This window comes from Vombatus ursinus, unplaced genomic scaffold, assembly GCF_900497805.2.
Source record: "Vombatus ursinus unplaced genomic scaffold, bare-nosed wombat genome assembly UNPS02003292.1, whole genome shotgun sequence".
NCBI lineage: Eukaryota > Metazoa > Chordata > Mammalia > Diprotodontia > Vombatidae > Vombatus > Vombatus ursinus.
This window is the reverse complement of record NW_020943070.1, coordinates 4801331-4820454: the sequence shown is the minus strand read 5'-3', so window position 1 is coordinate 4820454 and position 19124 is coordinate 4801331. Positions and strand designations below refer to the sequence as shown.

Genomic DNA, 19124 nt, shown 5'->3' with positions numbered 1-19124 from the left:
AATGCCTCATGCCTGGCCTAGGGCACGAGCCTGGGCTGCTTTTCTCTGCCTCAAGTCTCTCCCCACCCCAGCACATTCCTCACTCAGCTTTCAAACTGCTGTTCCTAGAGCGCACCCCCCCTACTCAATAACCCCAGTGGCTCTCTACTATTTTAGGACCAAATACAAAATTCTCTACTTGGCTTTGAAAGCCCTTCACAACCTGGTCTGTTCCTCAATTTTCTATCTCTGTATGCCTTGACTCTCCTATAGGAGGCTGACACTGGCTTTGCTCTTCCTTACACTCCATCGCCCAAATTGATTTCTTTCACTGGCTGTCCCCTCCCAAGCCTGGCTTGTTCTCCCTCCTTTGTCTCTGCCTCTTGGATTCCTTCAAGACTCAGTTCTAATTCTTCTGCAAGAGACCTTTCCTGGTTCCTTTCCCAAGCCCGTTGTGTCCCCAGAGCATGGTACAGTGACTGGTACATAGTAGGCACTTAATAAGTGATTGACTGAATATGGGATGGAATGTTAAATGTGAGAGCTGTAAGGGGCTTTAGAATACAGAATGCTAGAACATAGACTCTTAGAATATAAAATGTGAAATCTAGAAGGAATCTTGGGAATTATCTAGTCCATTTCCCTCATTTGAAAGATGAGAAAACTGTGGCTCAGAGAAAGGAAAGCCATACAGTGATTTGTCACAGGCCAAGAAATGCTAAGACGTGACCCTTATTCTCAACTATCCCTGGCCCATTGGGCTATCCTTCCCCTGGTCCCTCATTCTTCCCCAAGCTCGGGGCAAAGGGGGTAACTCACGAGGTGATGAGACGGCTCTCAAGGGGTCCAGCGACATCATACATGGCCAGCCTGTCCCGACACTCAGCCAGAGTCCATTCCAGTCGAAGCTTGATCATGTGGTCCTCGGGACCCTGAAGGTGCCACAGGCAGCTAGAGGCAAGATGATCGGGGCCCTTGAGCCGATATACCTGGCCTTCATTGATGTAGCTATATCGGTAGCACCCTGGAGAGAGGAGATAGAACCCCTGGCCCCTGTTAGCCCTGAGGAGGGAGCCTTGCCTGGGTAGATGGGGAGGGTGTGGTGGAGAGCAGGGGTTAGTTAGCATGTGCGGTTAGTTCCTAGGTCAAGCAGATGCTGGGTTAGGCCTCCCAATTCCTCAGCCCCCTTCTAATTTCTACCTGTGTCTCATCTACCTGCTCAGCTCCTTCTCCATTTAACCTGGCTTATTCATCCCACTGCCTCCTTTCACTTCTTGTCTAGTTTCCTCCTGTCTTCTCCCATGACCAATTTGATTCCCTTCCTTTGATGAATGAAAAGCACTCAGTGGGCTCTGATCACCACACACGCACACGCACACCACCCCTGACTGGGACACAAGACCACCTGGAGGGCTGACTGTCCTGCCTAGGTCTTCATTTTCCCTTCCCACATTCTCCTCTCTGTGTGGCTATCTGTCCTCAGGGAGGTTAGCAAACTGCTTCAACACAAATAGAGGGCAAGGCTTCGTGAATTGCTTGTGACTCTTCAGCTAGAAGGTCCTGGATTGTACCTAAGTGTTTATATTTTTAAAACCTTGCTCTAAATTGTACATCAAACAGTTACACCCAGTATAATAAAGTAGAAAGCATGCTGGGAGATCTGGTTTCAGATCCTGCCTCTGACATTTACTAGCTGAGTAATCATGAGCAAACACTCAACCTCCCAGAATCTCAGTTTCCTTTTCTGTAAAATAGGCATAATAATATTTATACTACCTTCTTCACAAAATTGTTGTGTATAGCGATTTGCAAGTCTTAAAGAATTGCAGGAATTATTTCTAATTATCATTCTTTGCAAGATAGTAATACATTTTTTGTTTTATTATTTTGTGGTATACAAATGTCTTAGTCTTTGCTCCCTGAAAAATATATGTTTTTTAAAAAATTTAAAAAGGACAGATTTTAAGCTGCGTTCTCAGTTGCTTGGATCACAGGGTTGTAAGGCAGAAACTACCTAACCCACCTTGCAGTTATTAGCGCTAGAAAGAATGCAATCTCCCCATGCAGCCCTCTCCCTCCAATGCCACCCCCCCATACACACACACTCAGAAAGTGGCAGTAAGTATCACAATCTCACAGAAGCAATGTAGGCCCACACCTCTTCACGTGCACACATTTCTGGAGGAAGGGAGTGGATGTTTACGATGCTCAAAGAACACACCCATACTCTACCCTGTGTGGAGTCCTTAATATGAGCTACATACACATTATTGTGGGTTGAATTGTTTACACAAATGGTGTGTGTGCATGTGCGTGTGTCCCACACCCACCCCCATATCCCCACCCCCACCCCAAACCCACGTTCACACCCCCACACCACATACCACAAAGATTGGTTCCTTGCTAACATCAACAATCTGGCTCTCCTCCCAGCCACCCAGCTCACAGAGGAACTTTTGGCAATAGAAGTGAGAGGAGGTAAGGGTGGGAAGGAGAAGAAATAGAGGGAAGAAGAAGAAAAAGAAGAGGGAGGAGGAGGGGTAGAGGAGGAGGAGGAGGAGGAGGAGAACACACTTGGAAATCTAGACATCCAACGGGCACAGATATACATGTATACACACACCTATATTTCATTCAACTCATAAATACATGACCATGCACACATGTGAGCTGTATCTCAACGTTCATTAGGTTTCTTACACTGGCACTACCCCCAGGCATGTCTCTGCTACACACCCACTGAGTCCTGCACCCTCCCCTACCTCTCCTTGCTCCTCAGAAGCCCATCCAAACAAAATAAGGAAACTCAAAAAGAAAGGAAAACAAACAAAAAAGCCTACCCAGTGTAGAATTCAGCAAAGTTATGTCTTTCACACTGGTTTCTGTTAAAAAGGAACAAATGAAGAAATGAATGGAAGCAAAACTCAAAGAAGATGAAATCAGATGAAACTCAGAGCAGCTATACCTGGAGCCCAATGTGTGCATTCGGGGGCAGGGATCCTACTTATCCTTCCCCCTTATGCGTTGTCCTCGGTTCACCCTTCCTCTCTTACCAAATTGCTCCCCTGTTCTAGACTCATAAAGCCACATTTCTTCGAAAGAATCAGACTGGCTTGTGATTCAAGCCAAACTTGGCCCTAGAGGGCAAGGACTAGGGGTTAGGTGAAGGAAGACAGGAAAGTTTTCTGCAGAGAAGTGAGCTTGGAGTTAGGAAGATTTGGGTTCAAGTCTTGCTTCTGTTACTTAGAGGCTGTGTTGCCCTGGGCAAGTCACTTCATTTCTCAGGACCCAGAGGAACCTCTAAGGCTGTAAGGTAGAGAATAGGTGATGATTACATCAGTGGAGTGATTTTCCTCAGTGGGACTTCCCAACACTGAAGAGCGGGGGGGGGGGGGGGGGGGAGAGAGAGACAGAGAGACAGAGAGAGAGAGAGAGAGAGAGACAGAGAGAGAGAGAGAGAGAGAGAGAGAGATTTGGAGTTGAAAACTGAGGTTTAAATCTGCTATTTGGTACCCATATGACCTTGGGCAAATCATTCTTCACCTCTCTGTGACTCAATTTCCTCATTTGTAAGAGGAAGGGGTTGGTCTAGACTATAGGATTTACAGTTTGGAGCTCATCACACCTATCTAGACCCACCCAATAGAGACACTCTCCAAAGTTCCTTCCAACTCAATGATCTTAAAAGGAAAAAACTTTCTTAGCAATTAGAGATGTTAAAAACAAAACAAAACACAGTGAAGTGTGCTCCTTCAGCAGAGAGTTTCAAACAGTAGAGAGCTTTAAACAGAAGTTAAATGGTCTCTTCCCAGAGATAGGCAGAAGAGATTCCTGTTCCTATGGGGCTTGGGTAGATGACTTCTGAAGTTCTGTCCCGCTCTTGGATTCTGTGACTCATTGACTCAATAGTTAGAGGCTCCCAGGAGGCGCTTGCTGGACCAGCTGGGCTAACCTATTTTAACTCCCCTCATTTAGTCAATGAGAGCTTAATGCTTTGCTCAAGAATTTCCTAGAGTCTTCATGAGGGCAGATGCTGAATTCTACCTAAACTGCATTGTACCTTCCTTGGGGTCTGGCCTGATCCTCTGAAATAGTAGGAGCTTAATAAAATATTTGTTGAGTGAATGAATGAACCTATGTCACCTGTCAGTCCAATCCAATACTGATGTGTCTACAGTGTGCAGAGCACTGTGCTCAATGCCTAAAGAGGTACAAGGTAAAGGTAAGACTGGGGAAATTGCCCTGGCTCCTGTGCCAGTAAATGTAGCTCTTCCCTCGTGCCAATCATCCCAGATATTCTCTTTTCTCCTCAATTATTCTTTCATTGCCTTTTCTTAGTCAACTTTATTTTGTTATGTGGGTGAGAGGAAGACTGCCCCATTCCCTCCCAGGCCCCTCCAGTCTTTGAGCCCATCCTGACCATACTGACCCAGAAGAACAAGGCCCCCAGGGTCCACCTCATACTCTTCCTGCTCAGGGGTGCCACTGGTCTCGTTGGCATTGGACAGCAGCTGCTCCACCAGCACCTCCTTCACAATATCGGGGGTCAGCGTCTGACGGCAATTCTCAGGGATTTGGAGAATGAACCAGAAGAAGCAGGTCAGAGACCCTTCCCTAAGGAGGAAGAAGTCAACATTTTCCTGACCTCTTCCTCGTCCTCATCCTTTAAATTGTCTAGGATGCTAGGAGGAGGACAGTGAGATAAGCCCAGGAAAAGGGTATAGAATATAAAAATATTCATAGAATGACAGATGCAGAGCTGGAAGGGATCTCAGAAAAGTGAATATTGACATCACTTTCAAATTCAATACCTCTAGGACTTCTTCACCCTATCTCTTTTTTCGTGTCTCAGTTTCTACGTCTATAAAATTGGGGGGTAGGACTAGATGATACCCAAGACCCTTTCTAGTCCTAACATCTCATGTTCTAAGTTCCCTTCCAGATTTTACATTCTATGTTCTAAATTTCCTCCCTGTCATTCTATGTTCTAAAGTCCTTCCAAGCTCTGATATTGAATGTTCTATGACTCCTTCTACCTCTGATATTCCCTGTTCTAAAGTCTCTTCTAACTATGACATTCTCTGTTCTAAGGACCCTCCCACCTCTGACATTCCAAAGTTCTTCTAATATATTACATTCTATGTTTTGAGGGCCTTTCCAGCTTTAAAAGTTCCTTGATTTTTGGACTCAGGCTGTATGGGACTATGAAAACCCCAGGTGCTTAATACATGTTTGTTAAATTAATTTGAAAAGAATTTTAGAAGTTACCTCCTGCAAACCTAAAAGAAAAAAGACTATCCATCATGTGTTTCAGGAGTGGTCATTCAGCCTGTGCACACCCAGAGTGAGAAGCTCACTACTGGATGGTCCTGAACAAGGTAGCCTATTCAACCTTGGGACATCTCTAATTGTGGGGAAATGTTTTTACATTGAGACAAAAATCTGCCCCCTATAATTCCCACCCCTCAGTTTTAGTTCTACTGTCTGGGGCCAAGCAGAACACATTCAATCACCTTTCCACCCAATGGTCCTTCAAATATTTGGAGATCGAAGTTACATCATTCCCCAGGCTAAACAGCCTTCCTTCCTTCCATCAATCCTTCCATGCCATGGTTCCCAGTTCCCAAATCATCCTGCTTGCTCTCCACTGGATACTCTCTAACTTGTCAATGTCCTTCCTAAAATGCATCATCCAGAAATGACCCTGGTCCTCCAGATGTGGTCTGAGCAGGGCAGAGGACAGTAGAAATTTTGCCTCCCTCTCTCTACACATTTTGCTTCTCTTGAAACATCATGAGATCATTTTCACTGGGAATTTTGTGATCAAGTTCTAGCTCAGGTACTTACTAGCCACTGGAGAGTCATTTCAATTTAATTTGATTCAACAAACATTTTTAGGTGACTGGTATATGCCAGGCACACTGAGGTACTGTGGAGAGATGGCTGAATTCAGAGGTAGAGGAGATGGGTTCGAATCTAGGTTCTATCAGTTAATACTTCTATGACCTTGGGTGAATCAATTAACCTCAGTGGTGGTGGGGGCTTCATTTTCTTCATTTGTAAAGTGAGGGAGGCTGGACCTTTACAGCTATTAGCCTATGGTCCTATGAGAGGTTGAATTAGATGTCCTCCAAGCTCCCTTCTAGCTCTAAATATATGATCCTACAAACTGTGTTGGACACTGGAGTCAAAAGACAAAAAGAACACAATCCCTGTCCTCAAAGAGTTTATGTCCTACTGGGGGAAACATATCCTCAGATAAGTAAATGGAAAATACATACAAAGTAAATGCAAAGTAATTTTGGGAGGACTTTAAGTAAGTCACCTAACCCTTCCCATCCTCCTTTTCTTCCTCTGTCCATTAAGGAGTTTGGTTTGGTCAGGAGCTCTTTACTTTTTTGTGTCATGGATTCCTCTGGCTGTCATGCTGGTGAAGTCTATGGAGCTTCCTCAGAATTATGTTTGTAAATGCATGCAAAGAATTTGAAAGGAACCAATTATAGTAAAATATAGTTATTAAATTCTTATAGAAGTTCATGGACCTCAGGTTAAGAACCTCTGGATTCTAGAGGGTATCTGAAACATCAAAAACTGTTTCATATTTGGAGTCTGATCGCTCATTGAGGAGCAATGTGGAATAATGGAAAAATACTGGATTTAGAGTCAGGGAATTGTGGTTCAAATCCCCGTTCAGCCACTTACTGCCTCGGTGACCTTGGATTGATCAGTTAATTTCTCTGGGTCCCAGTTTCCTCATTTATAAAATTAGGGCATTGGATTGAATGACCTCTGAGGTCCTTTCCAGAACAGTAATTGATCCTACCATCTATAGGTCCTACTATTGCCTTCAAAACCTTGTCAATTCAGTGGGATGTTCCTCTGAACCAAGGAGGGCATTGAGAGACCCAGGGTAGGCTAGCTGGGAGCTTTACATAAGATGATCTCTCAGATCCTTTCCAGCTTTAATGGTTCTAGACTGTATCCACCTAAGAGGGGACTGGAGACGAGGGGGTCCGTTACTCACCCAAATGCATACACCGTGCTTGAATTGTAGTATGGGGCTAGGCGGGTGGCAAAGATGAGGTCCTTAAGCTGGGAAGAGAAATCTCATTTGTCATTCCCTTCACACCCACACACTCCACCCGGAACTTTCTCCCATGCCTGACTGCTGTTTCCTGGTCTCATAGTCCTCTCCCCAGGTGTGTGCTAGTAAATATTTAACAACCAGTTTTAGGGTGGGGGTGGGGGATTGTATGCACGAGACACTTCTAAGTTTAATTTGCATTATTAACACTTTCTTAAGTCTAGACAACCAATGAAACAATAAACCAAGCCTTGATCAAGGCTGTTTCTGAGGTGCAAAGGCTCACACTGTAGTTGTAACAATCTTGGCTCTACCACACCCCTCCCTGCTCCACTTTGTCCATTCCATGAAACCCTTCCTGATTTATCCCCTTCAGCTCTATGTATCCCATGGGTGGTTCTCAATCCTCAGCACTTATGGACATGCCAAACCCTCTCTTAGCCTCCACTCATTCATACATACCTTTGCAAGCATCTTTGGACCCTTGTGATTCTAATCCTGCTTCTAGATCAAAGACTACATCTCATTCTATCTGTTTCCTCCTCTCTCACCAGTGCCTAGCACATAGGGGGCACTCAAATTGAATCTCTGATTGTCATGAAAAGACTTGGTTCCTTGCCATCCTCTTCCAAGATGCCAGCCCATGCCTTCCCAACTCATTTCTCAGACTTATTTTTTTACCTCTCTGTCTTGGGCAGTTCACATCACAGACATTAGTTTTCATCCCACCTTCCTGTCCAGTCTATATTGCAGATCCATTAGTCCTGTCCAGCCCACCTCATAGAACCACCTGTTCTCACCCATCTTTTTCCCTCTTTCATCCTTTTCCTACCATCTTCTGGGCTTTGGCAGTTTCGCTGCGGAAGGCACTGGATTCCCGGCGGGAAAGGTCCAAGGAAAAGTGGCGATTGAGCACCCGGAGACTGCCTGAGTACAACTGGCTGACAGTCGCCTCTCTCTTGTATCCTGCCAAAACAGAGCTAGGTGTTAGCCTGGCATTGGTGGGGGGGATGAGGAAGTTTTGAAAGTGTTCATTAAGTCTCAAACACTTCCAGTGACGGAGAAAGTTCTAACTCCCACAGCAGTCTCCTCCATTGTTGGACAGCTCTTACTGTTCTGAAGACTTCCCTTATCTCAACACAGAATCTGCTTCCTTGTAACTGCCACTACTCAGCTCTACCTCTACCTAGCTTAAGCTACACCAATCAAGCGTGTTTATCCTTGACCTTCAGGGTCAACTTTCCCAGTTCTTCTCTCTCAGGTTTTGGCCAACAGATGAATAAAAGATCCCCAATTATAATGACCCCTGTGGCCATTAGAGCTGAAACTAGCCATCACTGCCCATGGGGAAAATTCAAGTGGGGAGGTGACCTGGAAGGCACAACGACAAACCTATGGTGGGGAGGCTACTTATCCCAGAGAAAATTGGTGGGGCTTAGGGATGGAGGAAGAAGGTGACCTGGGAAGGGGTACCACCATCATAGAACCCTGTAGGTACTAGCTGGGGACAGGTGCGAGCTTCACACTGTCCATTCTGTCAGAGAGGAAACGCACCACCCTAGACCCCAGCACCCTGTGACAAACCTCCATTTGCCATATGTTGGTTACAGCTCTCATCCCTACCCCCAACGTCTTAGCCTTTAGTTACCTAGGAAATACCAGAGCAGGACTCCACCTGCTGCCAACATCAGCAGAGCAAGCCACACAGGGGCCAGACGCATGTAATCCCGTCTTCTTCTCTTGGGGTCGTCAGTGGCTTTCTCCTTCCCAACTGGGTTCTGGCCTCTTTGGTTGAACCCTGGCTCCTCCATGTCCACTCCATATAACTGCCCTTGGACTGCCTGTCCATTGCCCCTCTGTTGTTCATCCTCCATCCTGGACTTCTGGCGAAACAGAAGAAGGAGCATTAAGGGGAGACAGACTGAACAGCCCCAATGGCTCACATGTGCCAATGGTAGAAAGAAGTCAAAGGATCTGGATTCAAATTCTGACTTTGACACTACCTGTGTGTCTTTTCTGTGACTCAGTTTCTTCATCTGCAAAGTGACAACAATATCACAAGTACCTACTTCACAAATTGTGAGGATCCAAGAATTTCTGACTCTCAGTCTAACACTGTTTCCACAGTAGGCCATCACCCATGTGTTCCACTTCAACGTTCAAGAACTCTCAAATTCCCATATCTGATCACAATGTGTTGTCATTCTGCTCCTCCTTCTGTCTTGCAACCCTGAATGCTGTTCTTCATTCATACCTTAACCTCCAGGCCTCTCAGTTCTTTCCCAGGCCATCACCCTTGCACTGGCCATACTCGCCTCCTTTCCCTATCTTGACCCCGTAAGTGAATCAGCTGAACTCTAGGTTGTCCTCATCTTTCTGAGTCTGGGTTCCCTTATCCTATGACCGGCCTTATACTGCCAAGTCTCAGCCTTGGATCATTCCCACCTTCCTGGTCATGCACTGCTGAACAAAACTGGTGAAAATCATTAATTTGTGCTAACTGGGTCCATTGCAAATTTGTGTTACATAACCTCATCTGGGCCCTCACCATAGCAAAGCAATACTTTTACATCTCCCTAATCAATGCATTCTCCCATTACCACAGCAGCTCTTCCAATATTTTTCATCCTTCCTCAGTACCCCAGGCAACTTTGATACTATAAGTAACATCTGAGTTCTGCCTGATTATAAGGGACATCTCACCTGGGCCTCAGAAATAACTATCCTTCAAGGCTTACAAAGCTCTAAAATCATTTTCACAGCAGCCCTGTGAGGTAGATGCTTTGAGCATCTTAATCCCACTTTCAAAAATGAGGAAACTGAAACTCTGAAACATGACTGTCCAGCTGGCAAATATCAGAGGAGATTGTGGGATTTGAACTCAGGTCTTACCTGAACCTAGATCTAAAGCTCTGTCCACCACACCATTCTGTCTCCTGAGTCTAACCCTCCTTGTTTTGTTCTCTGTTGTGCCCCACCTATAATTCTTGACTCCCCACCTAGACTCTGAGCTGCTTGAGGACAAGGCACCTGTCTTTTTCTCAGAGTTCCCCATCACTAAAGTGCTGGGCACTTCGCAGGTGCTGGGAATCCAAGGACAAAACTGAAATCATTCCTGTCCTCAAAGTGTTTACATTATACTGGGGTGGGAGAGGCAGGGGGACACGGTATACACAGAAAATTAAAAACAAAATACATATAAAGTAACTTGGGTGGAGAGCTACACAGTCTCCTGGATAGATGGCTAACCTTGGAGATGAGAAGACCTGAGTTCTAATCTTGTTTCTGACCCACAGGTGACCGCTTCTCAGGCCCGGACAACTCTCTGGCTCTAAGCTGCCAAGGAGGTGCCATCTGCCTCGGTAGAGGGTGTTTTCATACCAGGATGAAATCTATGCTGATGAAATCTCCAGTGCAGATGACTATTTCTGGGGAAGGGTGCTAGAAACTTGGAAGGGGGTGGAATCAGCATGGTCTTCCCCTAGGAGGTGGTATATGACCTGAGCTCTGAAGGGAAGCTAGAGGTTCTAAAAGTCAGAGGGAGCCCACGAAAAGGCATGGAGGTGGGAGATCTCCAGAAAACAGCAAGACAGCTGGTTTGGCTACTCCATAGAGGGGTGATGGGGATGAACAGGCAAGAACCCTGGAAAGGGAGGGAGCCTGGCTGGTTCTGCTCCCTGCAGGCCCCAAATCTGGGAATGGGCCTTGGTTTTTGGTCAAGAAGTTGATGATTTAGAAAAAAAATCCTTGATATCTGGTGGAAAGGAAAGAGCGCTAAGCTAAAAGCCAGGAACACCAAGTCCCTGAAGTTCTGACTGGGCCCCCAGCACTCTTCTTCTAGTTCTGAGGCTCAGTTTTCTCATCTGCAAAAAGAGGGTTAACTCTACATTATCTGTTTATAGAGTGTTTGGGGAACAAACACACACATACACATACATAACATGCACACACATATGTCTATAACATATTCTATATTATCCATACATATATAGACATGTACATACACTTACAGATACACACATTATTTTGTTAGAAAATTCAGGCATGCTGAAAGACAATGGTCCAAGCGTGATTGACATATCAGTTAAGCTATCATAAATCGGGTCAATGGCTTCTCTCAACGACCAAAGATCCTGACCTAGGGCTCACCAGCTTTAATATAGTTTTGGGGAGCACAGAGTTGGGTAGGTGGGGAAGACGACGTATTTGGTTGCAGAGCGGACAGCATCTGGGGGATAGGGACAACATGACTGGTTATTTTGAAGAAAGCGGCTAAAACCTGCTTTGGGCTAGTAACCACCCTTTTCTGACAATTAAGAAGTGTTCATTGTTTTATGGAACCCATCGGCATCTTGCAGACCTCGTTACTTAACCTGAGTTAACAGACCCCCTGGTGCCTACAAGAGTTTGTTAGGAAGACAAAATCCTCCTTAATTGTGCAAGGACAGGCAAAGACAGACACTATACCTTGTGAAAATATATCAGGTCAGCTTGGAGGTCTTCAAAGATAAGGTATGGGAGATAACAGTTTTTGTTTTATCTTTAAACTAATGCAGAGGGAAAATGGGACAGCAATACAGAATAGGGTCAATTAGAAAATAATACAGAATCCTTTTAATTTCTTCAATACAATAGATATGATATTACGTATGTATACATATACATGTGCACATATATAACATGCACAACACACTTATACACATATAATACACATTTACCTACATACACATTCACAATACATACACATACACGTACACATACATATACTTGTACATAAACAAACATAAATATATACACATAGATGCATTTATATATACATACATGCTCTCACACACATGTGTGCACACATGGACACACAAGTACACAATACACATGCACACAGCATACATGCACACAATACACATGCACATGCACATCCATAGAGACTGACTTGTGATCTCATTGGTACAGGGAACGTCCAAGTGGGGAAAGTCCCCTCCTGAAGGCAGACTGGCACTTTCTTTGCAATTTATGGTCTTAGTCGCCTGGTGCATTGGGACGTTCAGTAATTTGCCCGGGGTCACACACAACCCACATGCATTAGGGATAGAACTTTCACTCAATTCTTCCTGGCTTTCTATTCAGGACAGGACATGGAAATGTCATGCATGCATGTATATATGTACACATACACATGTGTGTCATGTGTATGCTCTGATGATTGGCTTATAAAAGCTCTAGCCTCGAGGCCCGCTCCCCTTTCCTGTGAGAGTGCAATAGAGTAGAAAAAGGGCTAGATTTGGCATCTGAGGACCTGGGTTTGAATCTGTCTCTACCACTTACTATCTTCACGGCTCTTAGGTCATTCAACCTCCCCAGGCCTCAGGTTCTTGTCTCTAAAATGAAGGACTTGGAGGGAGACAGCGCTAGGTCCCGTCCCACCCTCATGGGCACTTGGGTGAGAGCTGCTGTGCCCGGCAGATTCAGGCCAGTAAGTGGGATTAGGCCAGTGGGTATAGTTAAGCCTGGACAGACCACTACTTCACCCAGCCGGCGGGGGTGGGTATGGGCAGCATCTGATGAAATGAATGAGGGATTGGGGAGCCAATGGCGGCGTGGGCTGTGCCACCTCTCCCAGAGGTGACCTCTGGGGGGCATGTCCCTGGCAGGATCAGTCAAATGGTTGCCACAGAACTATCCCCCATCCCCTAATCCAGGGCTCACAAGCCTAACGAGTGTGACTGTAAGTTAGGAGGACGGCTGTCTGTCCCTGGTTCCCTTTGTCATCCTGGGAAAGTCATAGCATCCAAGCCTCAGTCCCAGAAGTGGCCTCAGGGACCATCTAGTCCAGCCCTTTTTTTACATATGGGGAGACCGAGGCCTGGGAAAGTCCAATGGTTTCACCATGGTTGCACAGGTAGCAAGCGAGCCTCTATCTGAAGTCAGAGTTTCTGATGCTCAGCTTTGTTTCCATTTCTCTCTCTGGGCCTTGCTTTCCTCACCTGACAAGTGAGAGGTCTGGGTTAGACCAGGACTTTTTCCTGAGCTCTGTGGGTAGACTTCAGGGGTCTGGGAACATGGATGGGGAAAGCCACATTGGTCTTTTTTTTCAATATAACTGGTTTCTTTTGTAAAACTGTGCATTGTATTTTATGCCTTTATGCAGATTATTCTGAGAAGGGCTTCAGAGGTTTGGCCAGACTGACTGCCCAAGGGGTCCTGGACACACCAGAGCAGTTAAGAAGTCCTGGCCGCGATCACGACGAAGGTTCTGTCCTGTTCTGTTCTGTGCCACGTCTGTCCCTCCCCCATTCATTCCGGTGCCTCTGCCCTCCTCAGGACCCCTGAGAACACCCATTCACTGAAGCCCCTTCTGTCTTCCCCCTTCCTCAGCGTCCACCAGCCTCTTCTCAGACTTCCCCTTCCTCTTGTCTGTGGTCACTTCCTGGGTAGCAGGCCCCTGGGGGGCCTCTCCTCCGGGAGCAAAGAGGAGGACATAGGTCTGGGTTCCCAGCAGACGCTGGATCATGAAAGGACACTGCCTCCCACTCCCGAGAAGAAGACACTGCAAGGATATGGCTCCCAGCTTCCCCTCTGTCCCCCACTGACGCTGAGAAGGAAGGGAAGGGGTTCCCAGAGAATCTGACTTACCTTTTGTAAGCCACAGGTAGGGCTGGGCCAGAATGCAAGCCACAGGAGGCCCTGTTTGTCCAGGCTCAAGGTCTCTCCCCCTGCTCCCCTCCTCCTGGGCCCCAGATCAATGACCGGACACCATGGCCTCTTGCTCCGGCCCTTGTCCCTGCTGGCCCAGGGCCCCTGGCTCCATGACGCCCAGCACCTCCTACTCTCTTTGCTAGTCTGGGCCACCCGGAGAATATCATGCTTCTCCAAGGCTGGGGGGGGGACCCCAGGGGGCTGGGATCAGCTTGCTGATGCCATAAACAGCTGGGGAAGGAAGCCAGCCCCCGCCCCTGCCCTCCATGGGCACCCTGGGGAAGGCAGGTGCGGGGAGACTGAAATTCTCCCCCAGGGGAGCCCCTGTTGCCTGGTGATGTCTTTGAGTTCTTGGCTACATCTGCTGTTCCCTGGTCCCATTAGGAGTTCGAGGAGGGGCTAAAGGTACAGAGTGTGTGGATGGATGGGCAAAGCGGGTGAGGAGGTGGGGCATGCCCTACCAGCTTGTTTTACACATGTGTGTGCATCCCAGCTGGGCTGGCTTAGGAGAATGCTTTCTCCTCTGGCCTGGCCTAGTCCCCCCCCACCCACCCCAGTAGCTGAGATCTAAGGGATGTAGCCCAGAGGAGAAACATGAGAAAGTCTGTCCCAAGCTGCAGAGAAGGCAGTGACAAGAGGGTAAATTCTGGCGATGGCATCATTCCTCTGGGCGTCGTAGCTAGATAGAATTTTCCTAACCCGAGGTCCGTGAATCCAAGCCAGAGCTGACAGAGTTGGCTTTAGCTGTTGCTGTGTGTATGCATGTGTGTGTGTGTGTGTGTGTGTGTATGTGTGTGTTTGTGTGCTGGGCTATGTGCATCCATGTGTGCTGAAATATCCTCAGACTCATGTATGAGGAAGTCTTGTCCATGGGGGGCTAGGAGAGACAAGGGGGTGCAGTACAGAGAAACTTGGTTCAGAGGAACCTGAGTGGCACATTTCTGTGTCTGACTGCAGATACTGCCCCCTCTCTCTCGTCTCAGCTTCCTCATCTGTAAAATGGGTTTACCAGTGCCCTCAGAGCTGACTTCACAGTATTATTATGGGAAGAATGTTCAGTAACCCTTATAATTCTACAGAAATGGGAGTTCTTTAGGCAACACATTTAATCTTTGTGATCTCATTTGAGAGGTAGGTATGATGCTTATCCCCATTTTATAGCTAAGGAAACTGAGGCCCAGAGAGAAGTGACTTATCCAGGGTGACACAAGTGCCAAGTGGGACTTGAATCCACGTCTTCTGAGTGCAAGGCAGAAACCTTTCCACCACTCCATGGGGCTTTTTCTAAGAGAGGAGGAAGAAAAGGGGGAGGGGGGCAGACTAGGCCGAGGAGGAGGTATGGCAGGGACTCTAAGGGTAACCCAGTTTTAGGCTCTCCTCTGTCTAATCTCAGCTCCCTGACCCCAAACTGTCTCCAAGTCCCCACTGTTGGCCACACTGGCCTTACTGGTCACAGATTAGAGTCTAAAATCTTTAGCTTTTTCTAAGTCTTGGTTTAGGCAGTTTGGATCCCATCTCAGAATCATGGTTTTTAAATACATAAAATAAATGAATCATATTGAAACACAGTCATCAAAATATTAGAAAAGCAAGTTTGGGAACCTCATTTTAAGACCCCCGGATCCCTTTGTAGGGTTTTTTCTCCTGGCCTGAGACCCTCACCTCAACCCTGCCAGGACCCCTTCGGACTGCTGGGGGAATGAATTCTGTTGTGCTGGGGTGGGAGAGAGGGCAAGCAAAGGGTCTCAGTCTGAGGGTTGAGTATGGGGCCGCATCATAGGCTCGAACTCTGAAAACTAGGCACTAGGGCTTATTGCTTGCCTGGTCTTTCTTTTCCTCTCTCATCCTCCTGTTCCCTAGCTTGACTATAAACCCCTTGAGGACAGAGGCTTTTCTGTCCCTTGTCTCTCCCATGGTCCAATGGGTGTTCAGTCTCCCAAGGCCACAGGCTCAGTAGGGTAGACAAAGCTGTACTCCATTCATCAGACCATAGGATGTGAAGCCAAGAGGAATCTTAGAAATCCATTCATTTTATAAATGAAGAAAAAGGGTTTACGGAGTTTAAATGACTCGTCCCAGGTCACACAGCCAGGAAGTAGACAACTAGGTGGTCTAGTGGCGCTAGGCCTGGAGTAAGAAAGGCCTGAGTTCAAATCCAGCCTCAGACACTTCCTAGCTGTGTGACCCTGGGCAAGTCACTTAACCCTGTTGCCTCACTTTCCTCATCTCTAAAATAAGGGGGTTGACTCCAAGGGACTCGAAGTCCCTTTCAGTCTATAATCTTGTCCATGACTTTCTTTTCCAAATATATAGCTCCCCTTCTCCTATCAGGTGAGCTATCTTTTGTAAAATAAAAAACAGAAAAATTAATTCAACAGGCCTGACCTTATATGCAGTGCTCCATGCCCATAGTGCCCCACTTCTGCAAAAGAAGAGAGGAAGATGCATTTTCTTTCTGGTCACAATTCCTTCTGGTTCTAAGTCACACGGTCTGATGAATAGACAATAACTCCTTGAATGACCTTGAATCACGTCTCTCTGGGCTTCCACTTTCTTATCTGCACAGTGAGGGGACTGGACTAGGTGACCTCTGAAGTCTGTCTGCGTTGACTAGTTCTCCCAAGGCCCAAGGGTATTGGTAGGAGTATTGGTCAGCGTTGACAGTAAGTCCTAGGTGCCCCTGGGGCAGGGAGGGGAAAAGTGGCTGGTGTTTATTGCAGCATCTCTCTCTCCACAGCTCCAGCTTCTTGCCACACTTCCAACCTTACCCAAGGAGAGCAATCCCAGCCCCACAGGGCTCTGAAGTCCGCACTCTCATAAATATAGTTCTTGTCCTTCCCCTAGGAATAGCTCTTCCCCCTTTCCCCCTTCCCTCTCAGAGAAGAACACTGAGTCCTTCCCTCACCTTAGGAAGGTCCTCAGTGTCCTTACCCTCTTGGGGTCAACCCTTCCCCCCATCCTCAGGAATAGCCCTGGGAACTATTAGCCCATCCCCATTATATACTACTATATTACAGCCCATCCCCATTATTGCCCTAGAGAGAACCTTGGACCCTCCATTTGCCTCAGAGGAGATGTGTAAGAATCCTGTGCTCCCAGGCTCGTAGATCCAGAACTAACAGGGACCTCACAGGCTATGAAGACTTTTATATAAATGAGGAAACTGAGAGACCTTAGAGGCCATTAAGTCCAACTACCCTCCATTTGACAGATGAAGACAGTAAGGCCCGAAGAGGTTGGGAGACTTGTCTAAGATCACAAAGGTTGTAAGTGTCAGAGACAGGGATGGAACCCAGCTAACCTGACTTCAGGTCCTCTACTCTTTGCATTGTGTCACACCTCCCTCCTCAAACCCATAGAGACAACCTCCCCTCCCCACTCAGGGATGATTGTGAGTCCCTCCCTCCACCTATTCCCAAAGGGACACCCCCTCACCTTAGGGACAACCCCTACCTGACAGTGGAAAGGAAGTGGGTGGTGGGCGAAGCCAACAAGAGATGTCTACGTTTGCCCCGTGAGTGAGTGCTCAGCAGAGAGTAGGGGTGGAAGCAGCATCAGAGAGCCTAACTGGGGGCTGCAAGCAGAGGCCCCAAGAATGACAGACCCCTCCTCCCCTGCTCTCCCCCAAAGCTCCCCAGACCCATTCTGGGACTCGTGGCTTTACGGAGGGAGTAGAGAGGTCAGGCTGATGTTTGAATAGAGAGTCACAAAGAACCAGCCTGGCTTGTGCAAACACTCCCCTCTGCAAACAGGCCAGGGAGCTCTGGGGCAGGGTTCTCAGCCAAGAGCCCAGGTGACCACATAAACCTCAACCCTCTACTAAGGGTACAAGGGAGAGGCAGCGAGCCATTGATCCTTTCCTTCCCTTATTGAAGGACAGCCAAAGGCCAGGAAGCCAGGGCTTAAAGGAACAGATTTTAATTGCTTGTGTGTCCTGGACCCCACAGGCAGTCAGTCTGGGAAAGCCTATGGAGCCCTTCTTGGAATCATGCTATTAAATGCATAAAAGGAAATACATAGGATTACAAAGCCAACCAATTTTATTAAATTAGAATTATCAAAATACATTTAAAAAAACCAAATTTGTCTACCCCGAGGGAAGGTTTTTTTGTTTTTAGGGAACTGAAAATGTTGCCAAATTTGCAATCAAACCCAAATGCCAAGGGATCCTTTGATACAGAGCTGGAGGGACCTCAGTTTCTCCATCTGCAAAGTAAAGAGGTTGTACTTGAAGCTGCCTAAGGTCCCTCAGATCCCTAAATGGACGGCCTTATGAATTTCCTCATTTCACAAAAGAGGAAACTGAGGCCTATGAAAGAGAGGAGACTTGCTCAAGGTTGCACAGGTATTGGATGTTGGGGGAGGGGATTTGAACTCAGACCTCCCACCTCCCAGTTTAGCCTCATACCTCCCTGCCTTCTTTCTAAAAGTTCTGCAGAATAAACACGAATCCTCCTGACACATTGATTGTGTAAGGGCCACCAATATAGGCACGAGGAAGTCTCTCCCCCCCAATTCCAACAAACCTATTTCTAGCTCCTCGGATTGAAGACAAAACTCTGGGGATGGACTGAGGAGCGGTGAAAGTTTCAGCGGCTCCCAGAGGTGTGGACGGCTCTGCTCCGTCAGGAGAGGCGCCTGGGAAGGCCGGAGAGTGATCAGCACTGGCCCAGACCTGGGAGACACGAGCATTAGTCCTGGCTCTGACACTGCTGTGCCCTCTGGGCTCAGGAAAATCATCTCCCCATTCTGCTTTCCTTCTTAGTACAGTGACAGGTTTGGATTACATTATTTCCACTGTCAGTTCAGTTCTAAATCTGAGGATCCCCAGCCCTGACATCCCCTGACCTCAGGCCCCTCCCAGCTCCAACCTTCCCTGTTCTAAGCTCCCTCCCAGTTCTGACATTCCATGATTCTAGAATATTATTTGCTAAAGAGAAGAATATGATACAAGGCAGGCTCACCTTTTACCCCAATCAAGGAGAATTCCAAAGAAAAGCCCTAAGAATGGTTTGTTTTGTTTTCTTCAACAAACTCTTTAAGAGTGTCTGCTTCATACAGGTCCCCCATTTGAGATATTGAGGAGAGGAATGGAAATGTCAGTTAAAGTTCTTATTCTTAGGAGTTAATATTTAAAGCACTGAATAAATGCTTCTTTCTCTCTCCCTTCCCTCCCCTCCCCCTCCTCCTTTTTCCCTCCCTCCTTCCCCTCCTTCCTTCTTTCCTTCCTTCCTTCTTTCCTTCTTTCCTTCCCTCCTTCCTTCTTTCCTTCCTTCCTTCCTTCTTTCCTTCCCTCCTTCCTTCCTTCTTTCCTTCCTTCCTTCCTTCTTTCCTTCCTTCCTTCCTTCTTTCCTTCCCTCCTTCCTTC

At 47.0% G+C, this 19124-nt stretch overlaps 1 protein-coding gene and 1 long non-coding RNA gene across 6 annotated transcripts in view; one reads left to right on the top strand and one right to left on the bottom strand.

Annotated features, from left to right (window-relative positions):
- The window catches only part of TMPRSS6 (transmembrane serine protease 6), a 55266-nt gene extending 37943 nt beyond the window's left edge, over nt 1-17323 (bottom strand). The window contains exons 1-7 of one of the 5 annotated variants that reach the window (XM_027870924.1): nt 17210-17323; nt 8712-8946; nt 7896-8029; nt 7004-7071; nt 4409-4593; nt 2820-2861; nt 799-1003 (exon numbers count right to left, since the gene is read on the bottom strand). In XM_027870924.1, coding sequence (XP_027726725.1) covers nt 799-1003; nt 2820-2861; nt 4409-4593; nt 7004-7071; nt 7896-8029; nt 8712-8937 — 860 coding nt within the window. In that variant the 5' untranslated portion in view covers nt 8938-8946; nt 17210-17323. Of the gene's footprint in view, nt 1-798; nt 1004-2819; nt 2862-4408; nt 4594-7003; nt 7072-7895; nt 8030-8711; nt 8947-9066; nt 9083-13693; nt 14088-16141; nt 16203-17209 lie in introns of those variants that run through there. The other 4 variants (XM_027870933.1, XM_027870918.1, XM_027870943.1 and 1 more) reach the window with 4 other exon arrangements.
- The window catches only part of LOC114049661, a 9786-nt gene continuing 3889 nt past the window's right edge, over nt 13228-19124 (top strand). Inside the window, exon 1 of the long non-coding RNA XR_003569894.1 lies at nt 13228-13310. This is a non-coding gene — a long non-coding RNA (uncharacterized LOC114049661). The remainder of the gene's footprint in view (nt 13311-19124) is intronic.